This window comes from Folsomia candida, unplaced genomic scaffold, assembly GCF_002217175.1.
Source record: "Folsomia candida strain VU population unplaced genomic scaffold, ASM221717v1 Fcan01_Sc004, whole genome shotgun sequence".
In the NCBI taxonomy this organism is placed as follows: Eukaryota; Metazoa; Arthropoda; class Collembola; order Entomobryomorpha; family Isotomidae; genus Folsomia; species Folsomia candida.
In genome coordinates, this window is record NW_019091196.1 from 12,637,603 (window position 1) to 12,655,168 (window position 17,566).

General features: G+C 38.4%; 5 protein-coding genes across 8 annotated transcripts; 3 read left to right on the forward strand and 2 right to left on the reverse strand.

Annotated features, from left to right (window-relative positions):
- The first annotated feature begins 123 nt into the window (after positions 1-123).
- On the forward strand, positions 124-6,562 carry LOC110848279 (prolyl 4-hydroxylase subunit alpha-1). Of its 4 annotated transcripts, none has more exons than XM_022095453.2 (13): positions 124-753; positions 871-1,593; positions 1,672-1,842; positions 1,915-1,981; positions 2,048-2,121; positions 2,203-2,271; positions 4,239-4,360; positions 4,797-5,054; positions 5,126-5,270; positions 5,332-5,360; positions 5,430-5,480; positions 5,559-5,790; positions 5,868-6,562. In XM_022095453.2, exons 2-13 carry the CDS (start codon positions 1,257-1,259, stop codon positions 5,957-5,959), a joined length of 1,647 nt encoding a protein of 548 aa, XP_021951145.1. In that variant the 5' UTR covers positions 124-753; positions 871-1,256; the 3' UTR covers positions 5,960-6,562. The 4 variants fall into 4 exon arrangements, with proteins under 4 accessions (XP_021951145.1, XP_021951148.1, XP_021951146.1 ...); XM_022095456.2 differs by having other exon boundaries at positions 874-1,593; XM_022095454.2 differs by having other exon boundaries at positions 124-749.
- On the reverse strand, positions 2,260-3,004 carry LOC110848280. Its single transcript, XM_022095458.2, has 2 exons — positions 2,569-3,004; positions 2,260-2,481 (listed from the first exon to the last, which is right to left on the reverse strand). Exons 1-2 carry the CDS (start codon positions 2,881-2,883, stop codon positions 2,365-2,367), a joined length of 432 nt encoding a protein of 143 aa, XP_021951150.2. The 5' UTR covers positions 2,884-3,004; the 3' UTR covers positions 2,260-2,364.
- A 109-nt stretch (positions 6,563-6,671) lies between the features above and the next one.
- Positions 6,672-8,072, forward strand: LOC110849283. Its single transcript, XM_022096684.2, has 2 exons — positions 6,672-7,697; positions 7,792-8,072. The coding sequence occupies exons 1-2, from the start codon at positions 6,812-6,814 to the stop codon at positions 7,917-7,919; spliced, it is 1,014 nt and encodes a 337-aa protein (XP_021952376.1). The 5' UTR covers positions 6,672-6,811; the 3' UTR covers positions 7,920-8,072.
- A 768-nt stretch (positions 8,073-8,840) lies between these two features.
- Positions 8,841-15,329, reverse strand: LOC110848059 (DNA topoisomerase 2-binding protein 1). The gene is made up of 13 exons (XM_022095158.2): positions 14,794-15,329; positions 14,565-14,716; positions 14,346-14,496; positions 13,961-14,270; positions 13,627-13,866; positions 13,387-13,556; positions 13,137-13,300; positions 12,296-12,986; positions 11,957-12,132; positions 11,090-11,858; positions 10,194-10,997; positions 9,909-10,109; positions 8,841-9,489 (listed from the first exon to the last, which is right to left on the reverse strand). Exons 1-13 carry the CDS (start codon positions 15,136-15,138, stop codon positions 9,160-9,162), a joined length of 4,503 nt encoding a protein of 1,500 aa, XP_021950850.1. The 5' UTR covers positions 15,139-15,329; the 3' UTR covers positions 8,841-9,159.
- A 58-nt stretch (positions 15,330-15,387) lies between these two features.
- Positions 15,388-17,335, forward strand: LOC110848060 (protein YIPF5). Its single transcript, XM_022095159.2, has 3 exons — positions 15,388-15,544; positions 15,703-16,038; positions 16,124-17,335. The coding sequence occupies exons 2-3, from the start codon at positions 15,795-15,797 to the stop codon at positions 16,711-16,713; spliced, it is 834 nt and encodes a 277-aa protein (XP_021950851.1). The 5' UTR covers positions 15,388-15,544; positions 15,703-15,794; the 3' UTR covers positions 16,714-17,335.
- The last annotated feature ends 231 nt before the right edge of the window (positions 17,336-17,566 follow it).

A 17,566-nucleotide genomic window follows, 5' to 3' on the forward strand; every position in this document is an offset into this window, starting at 1 on the left:
AAAAGTTTAGTCCAGACAGTTCTTGACTAACCCTTTTTTTACTGTTTTTTACATATAGCACAACACAAAGTCTCATTCCCCATTCCGGCTTAATACTTATGTACATTGCATATGTACATCTCTGCGTAGTTGGTTGTGGGATATTGCAACCAAAAAGTACATCTGATTCCTGATTTTACTATATCATTTCCTCTCTTTGGAGAATATACCCTTTGCTAAATAAATAACTATTTCCATCCATATAACTTGCCCTTTCTTCTCTGAAGTCAATCTTCCTTTATACGATTGGTGTATACATAAATACCACGAATAATAATTCCATACAGAGACTTATAAAGCATCGAAAGAGCGAATGAAATGCATATTTCATTCAACTTGTGTACATGCAAAGTTTGAAGATAATATTCATCAAGACATTGCTAAAGTGAACGAAAGAGCGGAAATTAAACTCAGACAGATCATCTTCTCCTTAAAGTTTTGTTTCCTCCAGGATAATTTACTTATAAAGCAGGTCACGTAGCATATACGTAATAATGAGCTGATATGTATACATACAGAATTTCTTAAAAAACGAGAAGATCTCAATCCTCAGACGCAACGTGACTATTATATAATTTACATACATCAAAGAGTTGATACGAAACAAGGAAATCCCATCATCTCTGCTTAATGGATAAACCAGAAATGATGATGAGCAAACTTGAAGAAAAGTGAACCCAATTAAAGTAAATCATTGACCGATAAAGCACGTACGTATGTAAATCATAATAATATTTTGTATCGATGATGTCAAATCCAAAAACGTTCCTCTTTTTATAATGATTCATTATAAAAAGAGGAACGTTCATTATTAATGAATCAAATGTCAAGGAGTTGAGTTTAAACTAGAAGACGACTAACTCGTACATACATATTTGTCAATTTGTCATTTTATACATAACTTGGAAGACATTTCAGTTAAATACGAAACCGTATTACCTACTTTTTTGTGAAGGAAGCAAAAAGTGAAGTGATCCAAATAGACGCACATTTTTGAGACTACGGTAAATTCAGCAATAAACCAATATATGATCAGCAAAGAAAGCAACAACGGTACCGAGTAAATAGAAACATTGAATTGTCATGGATGAATAGTTCACAACAATTTCATAGTGACGAATAGGAGGTGAGGCATGTCAGTCAGTTGTGGTTTAACCAAGCAGTGAAGCATCTCGGGCGCAAAATAATCTAGAAAATAATCTCAATCACACGGAAAAATGACGCCGATCACGTATTCGTTCGTGGTGACCTTGTGCCTCCTAATCTGCAACTTTGGAACATGGGTGTCCACGGAAATGTTCACGGCGCAGGTGGATCTCGAAGCCCTGTTTCCAACGCAGGAGTTGGTAATTGAAGCTTTTGAGGTGTACTTGGCCAGGGAGGAGATACGATTGAAGGAGGTCAGGAGGAGGTTAGAACCGCTTATTCTGCGGGGCAAGAAACCAAAACAGGAAATCATCGATAATCCCATCAGCGCATTTCTCCTCGTGAAAGGCTTGACCATTGATTTGGACGACGTGCTCAACATTGCAGAGCAAAAGTATAATGTTCAAGGTACTTTTTTTATGCGTATTACTTTGAAAAATTGTGATATGGTTAGTTGACAATTTATATTTGTGGTTTTACAAAAAGATTTGGCAAAGAAAATCCAGAGCTTGAGAGATGACAACAAATTCCCCGTGAGTGAAGACCTTAATGGAGCCGCAGTAGCGATAACTCGACTACAGGATACTTATCAACTAGAAACCGCAGATATTGCTCGTGGGGATTTGAATGGACATTGTTGCGCGGATAGGCTAACAGGTACGTGCATATACATATGCCCAGACTCAACAATTTTAATGCTCTTGAAAATTTCTTTATTTTAATACACAGCCGAAGACCTTTTCGAACTTGGGAGACAAAGTTACACCCAGGGCGATATGGATCACACAATTTTATGGTATGCACAGATGCACATTCTTAAAGTAGTAGTATAAATATTTCTAACTGTACAATATTTCTACAGGATGCACGAAGCACTTTCCAAATTTCATGAAGAGAAACAAAATGCCACAAGTTTTGCGACCGAGTACAGAGCAGGTAATAAAAAGAAAATTTCTCTAAATTTAATATTGCAAAATTCATTCACTAAAAAAATGCAATATTTGCTTGATTCTTCAGCGTCCGAGTCGGATATTTTGGAGTACTTAGCTTTCTCCACGTATCAAAAGGGCGAACTTCAAAGCGCAGGTTATTATTATTTACCATAGTTTAATTATAACAAGGTTATTTATGTCTAATGATTGATCACAAAAAAAAATGATAAGTTCAAGAAAGATTATGTCATTTCTTCCTCTTGACCGGTGAGTTGGTGGCGTTTGAGAGGGGAACACGGTTCTCATTCCTCTTTTCAGAATTTGCACGCAGCAACAAAGCTCGTTCTCGCTTCATCGCCACCAACTAATTATTCAAATACAGTTCAACGATTACAACGAATCCAATACAAATTACTTATTTTAGAGTTGAAAATAAGGAGAGTTGACTTACCATTTTTTTTGTCTCATTGTGAGCTTGTTTCTCATCCTCCAACTGAGACCTCAATTTGTCGTTCTCCTTGAGCAACTTTTCTTCACGAAGCGAGGCCTGATGCAGGTCTTCCTCCAATTTGCAAATTTTGGAAGTCCCTTCTTCAATCTTTGCCCTGAGAATCGGGTCGCCCAGTGGTCGGTCGCCTTCTTCTGCTTCGTCTATAAAGACTAGTTCACGGTCCCCAATAACCAACGAGTTCTTCAACTCTTCCACTGCTTTGATGATGATGGCGAGTTCATCTTCTTCAAAATACGTGAGAGCTTCTGGGGGCATAAACGTGTCCACGCACACTTTTTGAAGAATGTTGCGAACTAACCACTTCCCGTTCGAACTGCACAAAGTTCCTTGAAAAGGGTGGATGGGGACGACTCTTGTTTCCTCACAAATAACCTCATATCCTTGTGGGAGGAGGACCCTCGACGAGCAAGACTTCTTCAGCATCGTGGTGTTGTGACGCCCGGCACTCTTCATGTCAGTCTTGTTATTATGGGCGGCAATAACCCCGTTTCCATAAGTAGTTTTACTTATACTCAGACCGATCGTGTTGTCCTTCATCCAAATTTTGATTATTATTTTGTGTAATCCGCCATTACTCTCTGCAAACAACAATAAAAACGAGTTAAATATATATGGAACCGTATATATTTTATAAAGTTTGTTTACCATAATAATCTTGAGGTTTAAATGCTCTTGGAATAATTTTGCACCCATCACCGTCTGCGTAAACGTGTGTGGGAATGGCGACATGTCCTCTCCTTGTATGATTTAGCATCGACGTCTGATTCCTCGAATCTGCAAGTTGTGCACGTCGCCACCAATTCACCACCAGTATTCTCTATTTCGAAATTTTCGTAAGAGTATGTCGGCCTAATCGTTGAGTCTACATAACACAAAAATATAGATAACGATTATTGTAGTAATTTATAAATTAGAAAAACATTAGCTAAACATTACTTTCAATCTGGGTGGATCCGGGATGTTGTACCCTCATGTGTCTCAAGAGTCCACTATTTCTAAAGTTATTCAAAGAATGGTTATGTTAATCAAACAGTCAATAATACGAAATTACATGAATAATGAGAGACAAACCTTTTAAACTTTACCCCACAAACTACACACGCAAACTTTCTCTCATCGGAGTGGGTCAACTGATGACTTTTCAGATTACACTCTGTGACAAAGGTTTTCCTGCATTTGTCACAAACGAATTCTTTCTTATTCAAGTGTCTTTTTCGATGAATTTCAAGTGCATATGGCGACACAAAACGTTCGTCGCACATGTCGCACTCGTACTTATTTTTTATTTTTGCCACTTCGAAAGCTTCAGCTCCTTTCACTCTTTTTCGCAGCTTCTTGATAATGGGTGCCATGTCGAACTTTTAATAATTTTACTAAGTTATTCACGGTCAGAGTGTGGGCGGTGAGAAGAAACTTTGTTTACTTTTATGAGTGGTAAGGAAATTAATTCACAGCGGATTGAGTGAATGAGACTGAGAGCAGTGAGCTTTGTTGCTGCGTGCAAATACTGAAAATACGTTTTCGTTTCTTCTTCTTCGCCACTGCCCTGAATTTCGAGTCGTAGGCGTCATTCAGAGCGGTGAAACGTTCACCAAATCTAATTTTTCAAGTTCAATTGACGAACGAGCTGCTTCGAGTTCACCCAGATCATCCCAGAGCAAGTGGAAATATTGAGCACTACCAAAGAATGATTGACGAGAAAAAAGGGGAGGACGGGGGGCTGAGTGACCGGGTATAAACATTTAGTCCTCATTTTTTATGGCAATGCACATATCTGTACCTTACATAAGCATGCATGCATCCCTAAAGCATCAAGTCTAATAACGTTTCAATGTTTAGCTTGGTTCGGTAAAATTAGGTTTAGAAATGGTATGCAAATTTGTAATAATCTCGCCTTATTGCTTAACCCCGCTATTATTCACAGGTGAAGGGGGACGTCGGCAGTGATCTTGTAGATGGTCACAAGGGGATCTTACTCTCCAAGCTAACGCATGTACATAATTACTTACTTCAACTTATGCATATGATTATTATTATTCTGTATATTACATAAATCTGCATTATTCACTTCTGCTTACACATTATCTACTAACGCTTCAATTTTTATGTAACCCTTATGCAATATAAATTGCAATTTTTTTAACGCATTTGGTCGAATCTAATAATAGTCCTACACCATCCGGGAGAGAAGAGAAAGCAAAGTTGGTTGGGAGAAAACCAAGTATGAAGCCCTTTGTCGAGGTGAATACCAAACGGCACGTGTTACCAAGAACATGAAATGCAGATACAACCAAGGTGGAGATCCATATCTTCGAATCAGCCCTGTCAAAGAAGAATTGATTTATGAAAAACCAAATATTTGGATTTATCACGACATTATCAGCGACAAGGAGATCAACGTCGTAAAACAATTGGCGAGACCAAAGGTGTGTCTGATAAATTGTCCAGATGATATGTGCATATTCAGATGTAAAAGTCTATATTTTTTGCATTGCAGTTTAAGCGAGCTACCGTCCACGACCACGCTACTGGGGAGCTGGTCACAGCTCAGTACCGGATTAGCAAATCTTCTTGGCTTCAGGGTCATGAGAATCCAGTAATTGATGCTGTTAATAAACGCATCACCGCCATTACCGGACTTGGTAAGTTAACTGTTTTTATTACTTATACACACAAATGTATAGAAATATGAATTTTTTTCAGATGTAGAAACGGCAGAAGAGCTTCAAGTCGTAAGTTGTAAAGACTTTCTTTTACCATGACATGAGTTCCATCCATTTAATACTCTTGGCATTTGGTAGGTTAATTACGGTCTCGGAGGCCACTACGAACCCCACTTTGATTTTGCGAGGGTAAGTACACAATAAATATTATAAGATAATGGTCTCGTTGACGAAATTAAAATTGACAATGATTTATGTACGCCTTAGAGGGACGAGAAAGACGCCTTCAAAAGTCTGGGCACTGGAAATCGAATCGCCACATATTTAATATACATGACCGACGTTGAGGCTGGTGGTGCCACCGTTTTTCCGACCCTTGGTCTGACCCTGTACCCCGTCAAAGGCGCAGCCGCGTTTTGGTATAATTTGCTTGAGGATGGAACTGGCGATGTGACCACGCGTCACGCTGCCTGTCCAATTCTACGGGGGAGCAAATGGGGTAATTTTTAACAATCTCATAGTTTCCTATATAGTTTCCTGACATGATGTTTTATCTGATAAAAAAATATTTTCCAGTCGCAAATAAATGGATTCATGAACGCGGACAAGAATTCCGAAGACCGTGCGGCCTCAAGCATAACAAAGTTGCCGGTGATGAATCAGACTGATTTGAAACATTCGTCTCAAAATAATGTATGTATGTAAGAACAAGAACTGATCCTCAAAGTCAAATATCGTCAAGTGCCATAATAATGCAAAGTTCTCAAAGCAATTTAGACTTTCAAGCCATACTCACTCGGTATTTATGCATTTAACTTTGTCGTCAATCCCATTATACTGACATTTATTAATCTCGTCTTTCTTGACATTTTATTGTTACCGATTAATTACCATTTAATTTTTAAGACTTGTTTTCACGTAAAACATTTTCCTACTCATGTTTACCATTTATTACTTAATCTTACGTATTGATACTGACCGCTTGTTTATCTTGTTGATACAATCCTATTAATTGTTACGAGCTCAAGTCCACATTTATAGTCATGAATCTCAATCTCAGAAGAACGTAGAAACTGACCAAATCCAAGTCCATCATATTAATCATTTGCAATTTTTTAAACAAAATTGCGTTAACAAATTAATAATCTCACCACAACACAAGTAATTTTGTACACTGATTTGTATTTGTACTCGTGTATGGCACGGCATAATATAGTAACTATTAATATCAAAAGTTATCAGATTCAATAAAAAATATAAAACTTGTTAAACCCAAAACCTTTGATGTTACATAATCATGCAGAATCCTATGCATGCAATACAACTGCAAGTCTCAACTTCCTCACGATGTCCAACACCCAACATCACACGATCAATAACAAAAAAAAAACTGTTTACATTTCGTTTCAGCCGTTTAATTTAACTGATAATTGAACAAGTTCAACGTGACATTTCTATTTGTTGACATTACATGTAATTAGTGCGTAGTAAAGTTATTCAGTAAAATTGTTGCTGTAAAAATGTCCTCCTCCACCACAACTTCGATAACCCTCCCTAAGCATAAATCTAGCAAGAAGCCTGATAATAAATCAAAACAGAAACATAAACTATTCGAACGAAATACAGCCAGCCCATCCTCGTTATTACCGAAAGGAGGACCCCCTGAAAATGAATTTTTCCAATTTTACTCAGAACTATACAAATCGGCCGTTCTGTTTTCGAATCCGAAATTTCAACAAATGTTACTTTTCCCACATCCGAGCCAAGCTCATTCGCTTATCAATACCAGTCGGAGCTTGTCATCCCCCAACTCGATGATGATGATGAAGAATAAGCGAGCCATGAAAAAAGCTCAGCGACGACTCAGTGGGGGGAGTGCCCAACAACGGCAACAATCTCCCAACAGCAATATTACTTATCGTACATCGTCAACGTCAACGTCAACCATGTCCACGTGCGATGGTGACTACAACTCTGCAGAGAGTGGAGGATCTTTAACGAAAAAGTCGTTTTCCGACCATTTCTTGGTACATCATCCCCCAACCATTGCTCCATTGACATCCACACCCACACAGACTGGAAAAACTAAGGTCATTGGAGGACTAAAACTCAAGCGGAGGGTCAGCTTTTCCAAGAATTCGCCGAGAGCAAGATCAAGATCAAATTCTCAGCAGCAGCAATACAACAAACAAGGTTCTTCAACTAATAATAATGTCCCATGGATAACGATTCAGGAACATTGTTGGAGCAGCGATATGGACGAAACTGACACGACGGAAGATAGTGATGAAGAAGACGCAACTTCGTCTTCTGTTCTTCTGTATGTTGGTAGTGGGGGGAAGAAGGAATGTGGAAGTGCAACTTGCGACCGAGATGGAGACAATGAAAATAGCACCACGGATGATGGTACTAATAATTTAAACTTAACGCACTTTAATCCTCGAAACAATACTTGAATCAACTATATTAATTATACATATATGTTGTAATTGTGTGGTAGGCAAGAAGAACAAGAAGGCGACAACATCGATGGAGGAAGTCGACGTGCAACTGCGGAAGTTGTCGACGACAACAAAACAAAAAGCGAATAGTTGTGATTGTGACGAGATGCCAGAGTCGGAAGCTTAATAATTTGTACACAATGTCTGCCTTGTTGGACTGAAAATTAAAATGTAATTTAATAATGGAATTGTCACATTGAATCAATTGTACAATTTTGCATAAAAATAATGAGAACTTAGTAGTGAATAAATGTTTGCATCAAATATTTTAAAGTGTGAAGGAATTCTTAAATGACAATAATTATTTTTGAAGATTACGGTCCGGTGAAAGGGTATATAACGTAGCGTCCAGTTGTCATATCGGTTGAGAGGAATGTCCAGGTTAGGTCACGGTCAACTTTATCCTTGAATAGAAATTGGTCGGATTATGTAGAAGAGTGGTAAGAATACCGCCGAGCCCTGCAACATAAGAAAAAGGCAAATATTTTAACATTTGCTTAAACAGTTTTACACTAAATAATGTATTTACTTATTTATTAAAAACCTCACCTCATGCTCAGTTATAAGTTGTCCAGATAACTCCCCCCCCCCATTTCCCCATCTTTCAAGTTACTGCCCCAATAATCCCAAACTTTTGGGAGTCGTAATTAATAAAACAATAAAAGAAGGTCCCCATCACTATCTTTCTACTAGTTAAAAGTCTGTTGCCCCCATACTCCTCCCCTCAAAATTAATGCTGGAGAACAGCAGGAAAATATTTGGTTCGCTATCTAGTTTTTAACCGAAACAGCTTTTAAAATGAAATTGGGACCTTCTTTTCAGCAGAACAGAGCGAAAGAATTTGTCTCTCGTGCTGCTGAAGCACAAGTGAGCTTTCATTACAAGTGAAAGGTAGCCGGGTTCAAAGTCTTCAAAGCAGGCATTTTTGACATGTTTTGGGCTAAAATAGCCCCATGTTATTAATAACCTTTGTATTAAAATAGTTTATATGTAAATAGTCAAATAAGATGGTTACCAACTTTCTGGTATCACATAAGCTATTCTTTCCTTGTCAATTTAAATACGTAAGAGTTTCATTTTTATTCAATTGTGTAAAATTTAGTAGGAGCATTTCTGGTCATGACATTGAGACATTGCTTTATCAATTTTTAAGCTACAAAATGCGAACGAGTAAAGTTTAATACGGCTGACAAAATGCAGCAAAAATTATTTTATCTACGTTAGCTTGACAAAATAAAAGGCATATATTTTACAGACGTACTGATCAGATTAGCCCCTATTTAAAAGTAGTTTCTGCTTAAAGTATAAAAATACATTAACTACCAGTTAAGTTACGAGAAATCAGTCTATAAAGATTAAGATTTGGCTCATCGGAGGGGATTGATAATTTGGTCACTTAAATATGCGACGTTTTCGATACGACGACCATCTACTATTCCTGATCGCTGATCCATGACGAGTACCATTGTCGAAGCCTCTTTATTTTCAACGATTTGACCACCACCAGACTGGACGAGACGGCTGAAGGCTGCAAACTTGTTATTGGCTTTCCCTTCCAAGAAAAATGTATCTCCGTGAAAGGGAGTATCGGTGGGGTCCTTCAGAATGCGACGAATCCAACAGAAAGAAGATTTGGCAAGCTCTTTTACGGCATCAGTTTTAGCGTCACTTTCTTTCCAAATGAACTCTTCAGTTATCTAAGAATAATCATTAAAACAAACATTTTATTGACACTTGATAATAATAATAATTTAAGTTTAAAATGAGTTTTTAAACGGTTTTGAGGACTCGATTTCTAAAAACTATACAGTTTTATTTATACTCGACCAAGCTTTCTACAACGAATGTTGTCTTCATCAGGGTCACAAATATGTATTGTTTTCTGACAGAACACTACTTCAAAAACTTTTGACTAAATTACAATAGTTTCCCTAGGAAATTTTATGGATTTTTTATTAGAGGAAGAATAGTTGGTAACCAAATAGGGTTTATTTTCCTCCCATCCTTGATGTTCATGCTAGATGGATTTTTCTTAATATACAATGCTTCTTTAATTTTTCGATGATAAAATAATTTAAGTAATATAAGATTCCTCCAAAAGTTATTTTAGTCTCACCGGAATAAATCTGTCTGCTTCCATGCATGCATCCACGTATGCTGATGTGACAATGGGCTTCCCAGACGCGATTGCACATAAAACTTTTTCACTCCTGGCCAAAGTATTTGCAATCACAGCAAATGAAGATGGCTCAAACATCGCTGTTTCAGAAACATTTCCGCCCAACCGAACCAACTTGTGTTTTACTGATCTCTTATCCTACAACAAAATCAATCAATTAAACCAAATACCAACCTGGACGCTCAATTATTACGATTGTACAGTAGCTGTAATTTTTCTTACATTATCATTCAAGCCTGACAAACTGAACGTTGGTCGTGGTGGAACTTTAAAAATAATTTCACGGGTTCGACCCTGGCTGGACACGATTCCCGGTGAGACGCCTACTTGTTGTTGCATGTCATTATGAAAATCTTCACTATCAGCCACCCACACAACAGGAGGTGCATCTAATTCTTCAGCACATGGTTGATCTTCTTCCCTAATTACTTGCTGGTGTACTTTCGATGGCGATTTTCCGTTATCGGTTTCTTCATTTTCATCCTCTTCTTCTTCCTCATCCTCGTCGTCGTCGTCATCTTCTTCGTCCTCGTCTTCGTCGTCTGCATTAGCTAAAAGAGTTATAAGCTTTTGTAAATTTGCAGTCGGTCTGTGCTCTTGAGTTTCAGCGATTGGTTTAGGGATTTCCTTATTTTTTTCGACAGGGTTAAACTGAGAAGGATCATTTTTGCTTCCATTTGCATTCGTACTTGAAACCTGTTCTTCTCGTGCACCAACATCAACAATATCGTCTGCTTTTGATGATAATTTACGAGAACCAGATTGAGCTGCTGAAGTTGCATCCTCTTCTGAAGAAGCTGGGTAATTGCTGGTACTACCTGGGCTAGATATTGAACTAGTTTTTGCACACTTGCGACTTCCTGGTGCTTCAGATTCGCTTTCGCTGGAATTAATACGAAGACGCTTGGGAAACGATGCAGGGTTCACATGTATTTCCTCATCATCCGTAGTTGAAGACGTAGTGGAAGATCTTTTGGAGCTAGTCGCTGACTTGTTGTCCTCTTGTTGGCTCTTCTCGGCAGTACGCTGAAAAAATAAATTAAAAAATTATATAATTGTAATTGGAAATATTCTTATTTCATTCCAATCCAAATGCTTTGTAAATTATGTAACCTTACAGCTTTGGGTATCAGTTCTGCCAGCTTGGCAAAATCTCGTGCCATAATATCACGGAAAGGCGTTGATTGTCGACGTCTCAGTTTAATAACTCCAATATCTGGCGATGGGGTTTTCATAAGTTCTCTATACAAAGCCTTCATTCCTCTTGACTGAGCGCGAGATAAACCGTAATGTTCACCGATGATGGGAGATAACTCTTGGGCTGGGGGTGGTGTTGGACGTTTTGGTTGTTGAGCACGCCACTCCATAAATTCTGGATCGTTGTCCATGTCCTCAATTGAAGTTGGGTTTGCAAGTTTCCACTCAATGAAGCTATCAGTCTGTGGAATTTCTTCATTCAAGGCATCACCAGGTGTGGACTTCCTCGGTTTTGACGTCGGCGTCTTGAAAACATGGTTATTCACATTTTCCTTAGGTGATGTGGGTGGTGCGTGTTGTCGTTCGGATGCAGCAGCTTGTTGGAGTTGGCTCACTTTGCGATTCTTCTGTTCAGTTTGAAGTGCTTTCTGCACTCTCGATGAGTTTACAACTGGAGTTTGGGGGAGATAATTCACAGTTGATTGAGAGTCTGATCGATTTAGTGGATCGAATGGTCCGATGTCTAGAATGACTTTTTTATCAAAGCTTTCAACCACCCACTCGGCTACAACTACAGGCGTCTTCCATTTTTGAGCTGCCCTATATTTATCGCTGTCGGTTTTGGCACAGAGCAGATGCGTTGTTCGATACACCGCATTTACAGTTTTTCTTGCAAACATGTCTTGAAATCTATGTCCATCCACATTATAATAAGTGTAATAAATTAACATATGCATGCAGTAAAATTATCCAGTAATAATAATTTTTTAAAAAGTCGAGAAACTTACTTTCCTCCCATTTCATTCACCAGCTCGGAAATGTATTCTTTTTCCGAGTTTGTGTATTGGCTGATAGCAACAACAACGCCAACAAGAATGCTTCCCATTCCAGAAAACGGTTGACGTGGTTTGTAGAAATAAAATGCGTCGCCATCCACAATCGCATCATGGTCGATGCAGTCGTTCTAAAAGAAAAAAAACGTAGCGATCATAAATTTGTATGAATGAATAATGTATGAATTTATATATTACAAATACTAAGCAAATCATAGAAAATATCTAAATAAACTAGTGAATTAATTAATTCAAATAATAAGCTGACTCAAATAATGAATGAATATTGCTTACCACCCATTGCCTTGTTCTGAGATGTACTTCGCCAGTTTTCGCAGTATAAAGTGTCGGAACAATAAGGAAGTTATAATCAGCGCCTGATGACAACTTTCCTCCATTATCTGTCAAGGTATTTTCAATTTCGATACGCTGGTTTGGATTATTGTTCATCTCAACTTTAAACTTGAGACCAGAAAATAGTTTCGGTTCCGATTCATTTAAACTGTTCATCTCTCCTTCTGCTACATGTTCCGCTTCATCCTGGTTCAGATTCATGCCATTCTCGTCCTCAATATTTTCATTCTCTTCATTGGCATAATAACGTGCTTGAAAATCGTTCTCCCCTACTTGGACATTCAAACTTTTGTTTACTGGCGACCCATGTGAACGGGATTTCGCTTGATTGACATTTATTTGTGGTTGTTGATTATCCCCATTCTTGTCAGATGAATTGTTCGCGGTAGGAGAACTTACTCCGGCATTATTATCAGAAGAACTCGACACTTCACAGCGAATGTTTTCAACCAGGTGTTCAGCCGGGTAATGTGACGATTGATTAATAATAATCGACTCTGCAACCCTGTCGACTTGATTCATCATCACATAAGCACCATTTGAGTCAATATTTATCCTGTACAACTCTTCATCTGTGGCTGACCCTTTTTTCGCAGAGTCGATTAGCCACTGAACTTTCATCAAGCATGGTCTGCAACAATTAGGAAGTACATTGTATTAGCAATCATGATCCAACTCGATATTAGAATAATATATCTAATTATATACCGATATTTCATTTAAATGATAAATTACACAGGTAAATGAACTAATATTTCTTTGTACATTATTATTGCTCTACCTGGGATCAAGTTTTTTAAATTGCTGTAGTTCGGATGAATTAAGTTGATTGTTTGGTGGAAGAATTATGTGTGTGACTCTGTCGCTTATCTTACTAAGTCGTACTGCTCCAGCATTTACCAATTTCCGTACATGTTCAGATTTTTGATTGTTGCAAATATAAATCTAAAATAAGAACCAAAGACGTACATATTTACTCGTGCGTATATTTCCAAAAAGAGTGAGTACTAGAAATTATGAGTCACACATACCTGACAACCATCTAGGAAAGGATCTGACATGGTTTTGACCAATTCGACTGCTTGTTTTACACTGTCTTCGGTGTATTCATACTGACTCACGACATGCCTATCCCTGTCCCTTCCAGTTGGACCGTTGATATTACTTAAAACACTGTCATCAGTGTTAGAAGGAACATGCACTGCACACAAAAAAAACATTAATTACCTCAGCAAAGTACATGAATAAATATGGTAATAAATAACACATACACTTAGGTAACACCATTGAATTAAACGGAGTCGAAGTTGGTGGATGATCTTTAAAAGGCTGAGGAACAGGGTAATCCTGCCAGGGCACGATATGACCTGCCGACTTTGATGCTTCCACCCAATCTGGAGTAGCGCATGGGACCCCCCATTCTTGAGCAAACCTATATTTTTCACCAGTGGCGAGGGGTATGATTAAAATGGAGGTCTTGGCTCTTGTCAAATCAGCACTATACTCTCCACCTATCAGTCGACGCAGATCAGATATGAAAGTTAGAATACGTGCGTTTGTATGCAATAATTCGTGTTACTGAGTATTACTAACTAATTAACTTACCATTGGCTTCGATTACATTCCGAATCGCTTCTTTCAACTTAGTGAAAACTTGAGAGACACAAACGACCAACTTGTGAAAAATAGGACAGGCGTACTTGACATATTTCTCATCCACGGCATGCACCAGGTCATTCTGACTGTCTTGCCAAACAGCATCGATCCACTCGGGCATCATGACGGGTATGTTGGTCTTGTACGCTGTGAGTACTTTTTCAGTCATCAAACTATAAGCTATGACATGAGTGACCCCTTTTGTTAGACTTCCTGAACAAATTCCCATCATTTTTGTTATCTTAATCGACTGTTCAACCTAAAAACCAATTAATCGTGACTTATGAAATTTCATCGTATAATTAACTCATTAATGTCATTCTTTCACACCCACCTTCTGACCCTTTGGAAATCCTGTGAGCGTGATGAGCATGTTTCTCATACCAACTGTGAACAGTGGCGTAGATCCACCCATATCAAGTTCTGGCGATTTATCATCATCATCTTGTTGTAGAAGGTACAGTAAAACTTGAGGCCCCAGTAGGCTGTGGTTACACATTGACACAAAATTAAGTCACACTTTAAAACAAAATGCATAATTTAATCTCCTTACTAGCACTGCCCTTCCTTCTTATATCCAAGCAGTCTTTCATAAACCGGGCCTTCAAACGAACCCACAATAAACATATTCCCAGGTTTTGGGACGACGTGAATACAATCTTGCTCGGTTATCCATTGGGATTCTATATCTCCATCTTGTGCACACTGTACAAAGATTTAATAGATGTCTAAATTATTAAAATTCTAACATCAAAAATAAACTTTTTAACCCATTTTTTTACCACATATGTCCTCGCCAAGGTGGGACTGCACGTCGCTGCGGTGAGACCTTCTGGTAGTACGAAATATATGACGTTATCCTCCTTCCTGCCAACATCAGACTGAGAGTACATGGACATGCTGCAAACACTCCCTTCGTCTGCACGTCGTCGTCGCGTAGTTTTTTTGGCCTCATTCACCGTGGTCCTGGTCACTCTTAAAGACTCTTGATTCACTCGAACCCCATTCGTTGTTGTTGTTGTCGTCGTCGTATTATTATTATTATTAGTGGTCGTTGTTACTGTTGCTCGTTTCGCAGTGGACCGGGTGGTCCTTCCTCCTCCTCCTCCTTTCGGTGGTGCCATCATTGAAGCGAAGGATTTAAGGCTTATCGTTCGGTACGATAAGACACTTGTTTTTATGAGGTCAAAATGGTAAAATTGTAAATAGGGCAGAGTATTAAACTAGTTTGTGCTTTGTAGAAGCGGGTCCAGCGTGTGAGATAAAGTGATCGTCGTGTAAATAAGTAACCGCCGTTTTTTCTGCCAACTTGAGCCCCGCTGCTCGCTCGCGATGACACATCGAGACTGAAAAAGTCTGATTTCTCTCCAGTTCTTCAAACTGAAATCACAATCTGTCTGTAGAAAATTTTTGCACGTGATTTTGAATTGTTTATTCAGATTTTTAAGTGATAAGCAAATAAGGTCAAGATTATACAAAGATAAGGGTAACCTCGAGAAGAAACTCACAGGTTATCTCTTAGTACTTTAAAAGGTGAGAGTTAGCAAAAAATTTTGCAGTTTGAATATTTCAAACTTTGAAAATTGAAATTGATCTTGAAATTAAAATTTATTAAATATTTAAACATATATTCGCTTATTCGCTTATTATTATTGAATGTTCCATTAATTATGATTTATTGTTATTATTAGATCATCGTGGGCAGACTTTCATATTTCATTGGACTGTCTACAATTACACGATTTACAATTAATTTCGGCAACCTGTGAAGAGGATCAAGATAATGTCGAATTACGGGAAGCGAAACGTTCACACCCCGACGGGCGATAGCTTTTATTCTTCGACCAGCTATGGAGGAGGAGCGGCTGGTGGAGAGTTTTCCTACTCGTTTGCCCAAGATCAGCAATTTGAATCTTTTGATTACAATTCATCTCAACAGCAACATTCGTCTAGTACTTCGGCAGCCTCGCCAGGATATTACGATCCGTCTGCGGCTGTCACGAGCGTACAGCAGGCGTATGGTGCAGGTATGTGCATAATAATTAAAATATAGATAATGCAAATCAGTTCGTTGATCTTTTACTGACAGTTTATGCATCGATATCAATTCAGGTATCCAGCCGACTTACTATGTCCCAACAGCAGCTCCAGCCGCCGCAGGAACGTCCGAGTTTGAGAAAGAATTTGAAGATGAACCACCCCTATTGGAAGAACTTGGAATAAATCCAAGTCATATCATGGAGAAGACGCGATCAGTGCTTAATCCGCTAAGAAAAACCGATGCTACAATTTTGCAAGATACCGATTTGGCTGGTCCTGTCGTCTTTTGCGTTCTCTTTGGTTTCATCCTTCTTCTCTCGGGAAAAGTACAGTTTGGTTACATTTATGGGATTGGAGTCATTGGATGCTTATCGATGTATTTCCTCCTCAACATGATGAGCACTGCGGGCGTGTCTTTAGGAATTGTGGTGTCTGTTCTGGGATATTGTCTCCTTCCGATGGTTGGGCTTGCGGGGGTCAATCTGCTCTTTTCGTTGCAAGGGATTGTGGGAAGTGTGCTAACTTTTTGTGCCATTTTGTGGTGTAGTATGTCGGCATCAAAATTGTTTGTCACGGCGTTGAATATGAATCAACAACAGCCTCTCGTGGCATATCCATGTGCTCTGGTGTATGGTGTTTTTGCATTATTAGCAGTGTTTTAGACTGGATTAATGCAAATTTAATAATTAATTACGACATTTATATAACATTCAGCATTCTATAATATGTAGTTGATATAAAAAATGATCCGACTCTTATATTTCTATGTCATATATATATATTATATAAATTAGAAAGAAATAGAGTAAGCCCCTACTAATTCGTTATGAAGACTGTGTCCACAATAATATTCATTTGTGATTAGAATTTTGCAATTTCTCACCCACATTTTATGACGTGTTATATTACAATCAGATCAAAATCTAAAGTGTGAAATAGCTCCGTGAAATGAAACTTATTAACCCGTGCTAAATATTGTTACTCAGAAGGAAAACTTCACTACTTTGCCTTCTCAAATTCTAATGTCTGCCTCCTTGTTGAGTGGGTGCGGCAGGGCTCAAATGTGGCCATGGCTTCAAACTTGGGGGTCCTATGACCCCCAAGTACCAAATATCCAAAGGGCATCCAAATCTGAGAAAGGCAAGTAGTCAAACCTTCCTCCTCAGTACAATACATAAAATAAGACGACATCGTTGTTTGTAAAGTTGAAATTTATTACCATTTGCAGTAAATACTCTATTTATTATCATGAATTAAAATCGGTCGGTTGACCCTTATTCTCAACATTGTAGATCCTTCACGTGTTCCAAATTTCAAGCCCATTTGTTTAGCGTAAAGCGTACAATACTGCATAGCCGAAAACTACGATGCAATGAGGTTGAAAAATGACTAGAAAGGGAGAAACTTTTCAACTCTTCATCATTTCACATGAGAAAACCAAGCATCAAATCGGCATCATCATCGGTAGAAGCTGCTTTACTTCCTAATGCTGGTTGGTCCAAAAATGCATTTTCT

Bases quoted from the DNA above. Each gene is read 5' to 3' on its own strand.
- LOC110848279 (XM_022095453.2), top strand. From the start codon at position 1,257: ATGACGCCGATCACGTATTCGTTCGTGGTGACCTTGTGCCTCCTAATC. The intron at 1,594-1,671 runs GTACTTTTTTTA...TTTTACAAAAAG, and splicing joins GCAAAAGTATAATGTTCAAG to ATTTGGCAAAGAAAATCCAG. The intron at 5,361-5,429 runs GTAAGTTGTAAA...GGCATTTGGTAG, and splicing joins CGGCAGAAGAGCTTCAAGTC to GTTAATTACGGTCTCGGAGG.
- LOC110848280 (XM_022095458.2), bottom strand. From the start codon at position 2,883: ATGCCCCCAGAAGCTCTCACGTATTTTGAAGAAGATGAACTCGCCATC. The intron at 2,482-2,568 runs GTAAGTCAACTC...TTGAATAATTAG, and splicing joins ACAATGAGACAAAAAAAATG to TTGGTGGCGATGAAGCGAGA.
- LOC110849283 (XM_022096684.2), top strand. From the start codon at position 6,812: ATGTCCTCCTCCACCACAACTTCGATAACCCTCCCTAAGCATAAATCT. The intron at 7,698-7,791 runs GTACTAATAATT...ATTGTGTGGTAG, and splicing joins AAATAGCACCACGGATGATG to GCAAGAAGAACAAGAAGGCG.
- LOC110848059 (XM_022095158.2), bottom strand. From the start codon at position 15,138: ATGATGGCACCACCGAAAGGAGGAGGAGGAGGAAGGACCACCCGGTCC. The intron at 10,998-11,089 runs GTAAGGTTACAT...TTATTTTTTCAG, and splicing joins CAGAACTGATACCCAAAGCT to CGTACTGCCGAGAAGAGCCA. The intron at 10,110-10,193 runs GTAAGAAAAATT...ATTTTGTTGTAG, and splicing joins TGTCAGGCTTGAATGATAAT to GATAAGAGATCAGTAAAACA.
- LOC110848060 (XM_022095159.2), top strand. From the start codon at position 15,795: ATGTCGAATTACGGGAAGCGAAACGTTCACACCCCGACGGGCGATAGC. The intron at 16,039-16,123 runs GTATGTGCATAA...ATATCAATTCAG, and splicing joins ACAGCAGGCGTATGGTGCAG to GTATCCAGCCGACTTACTAT.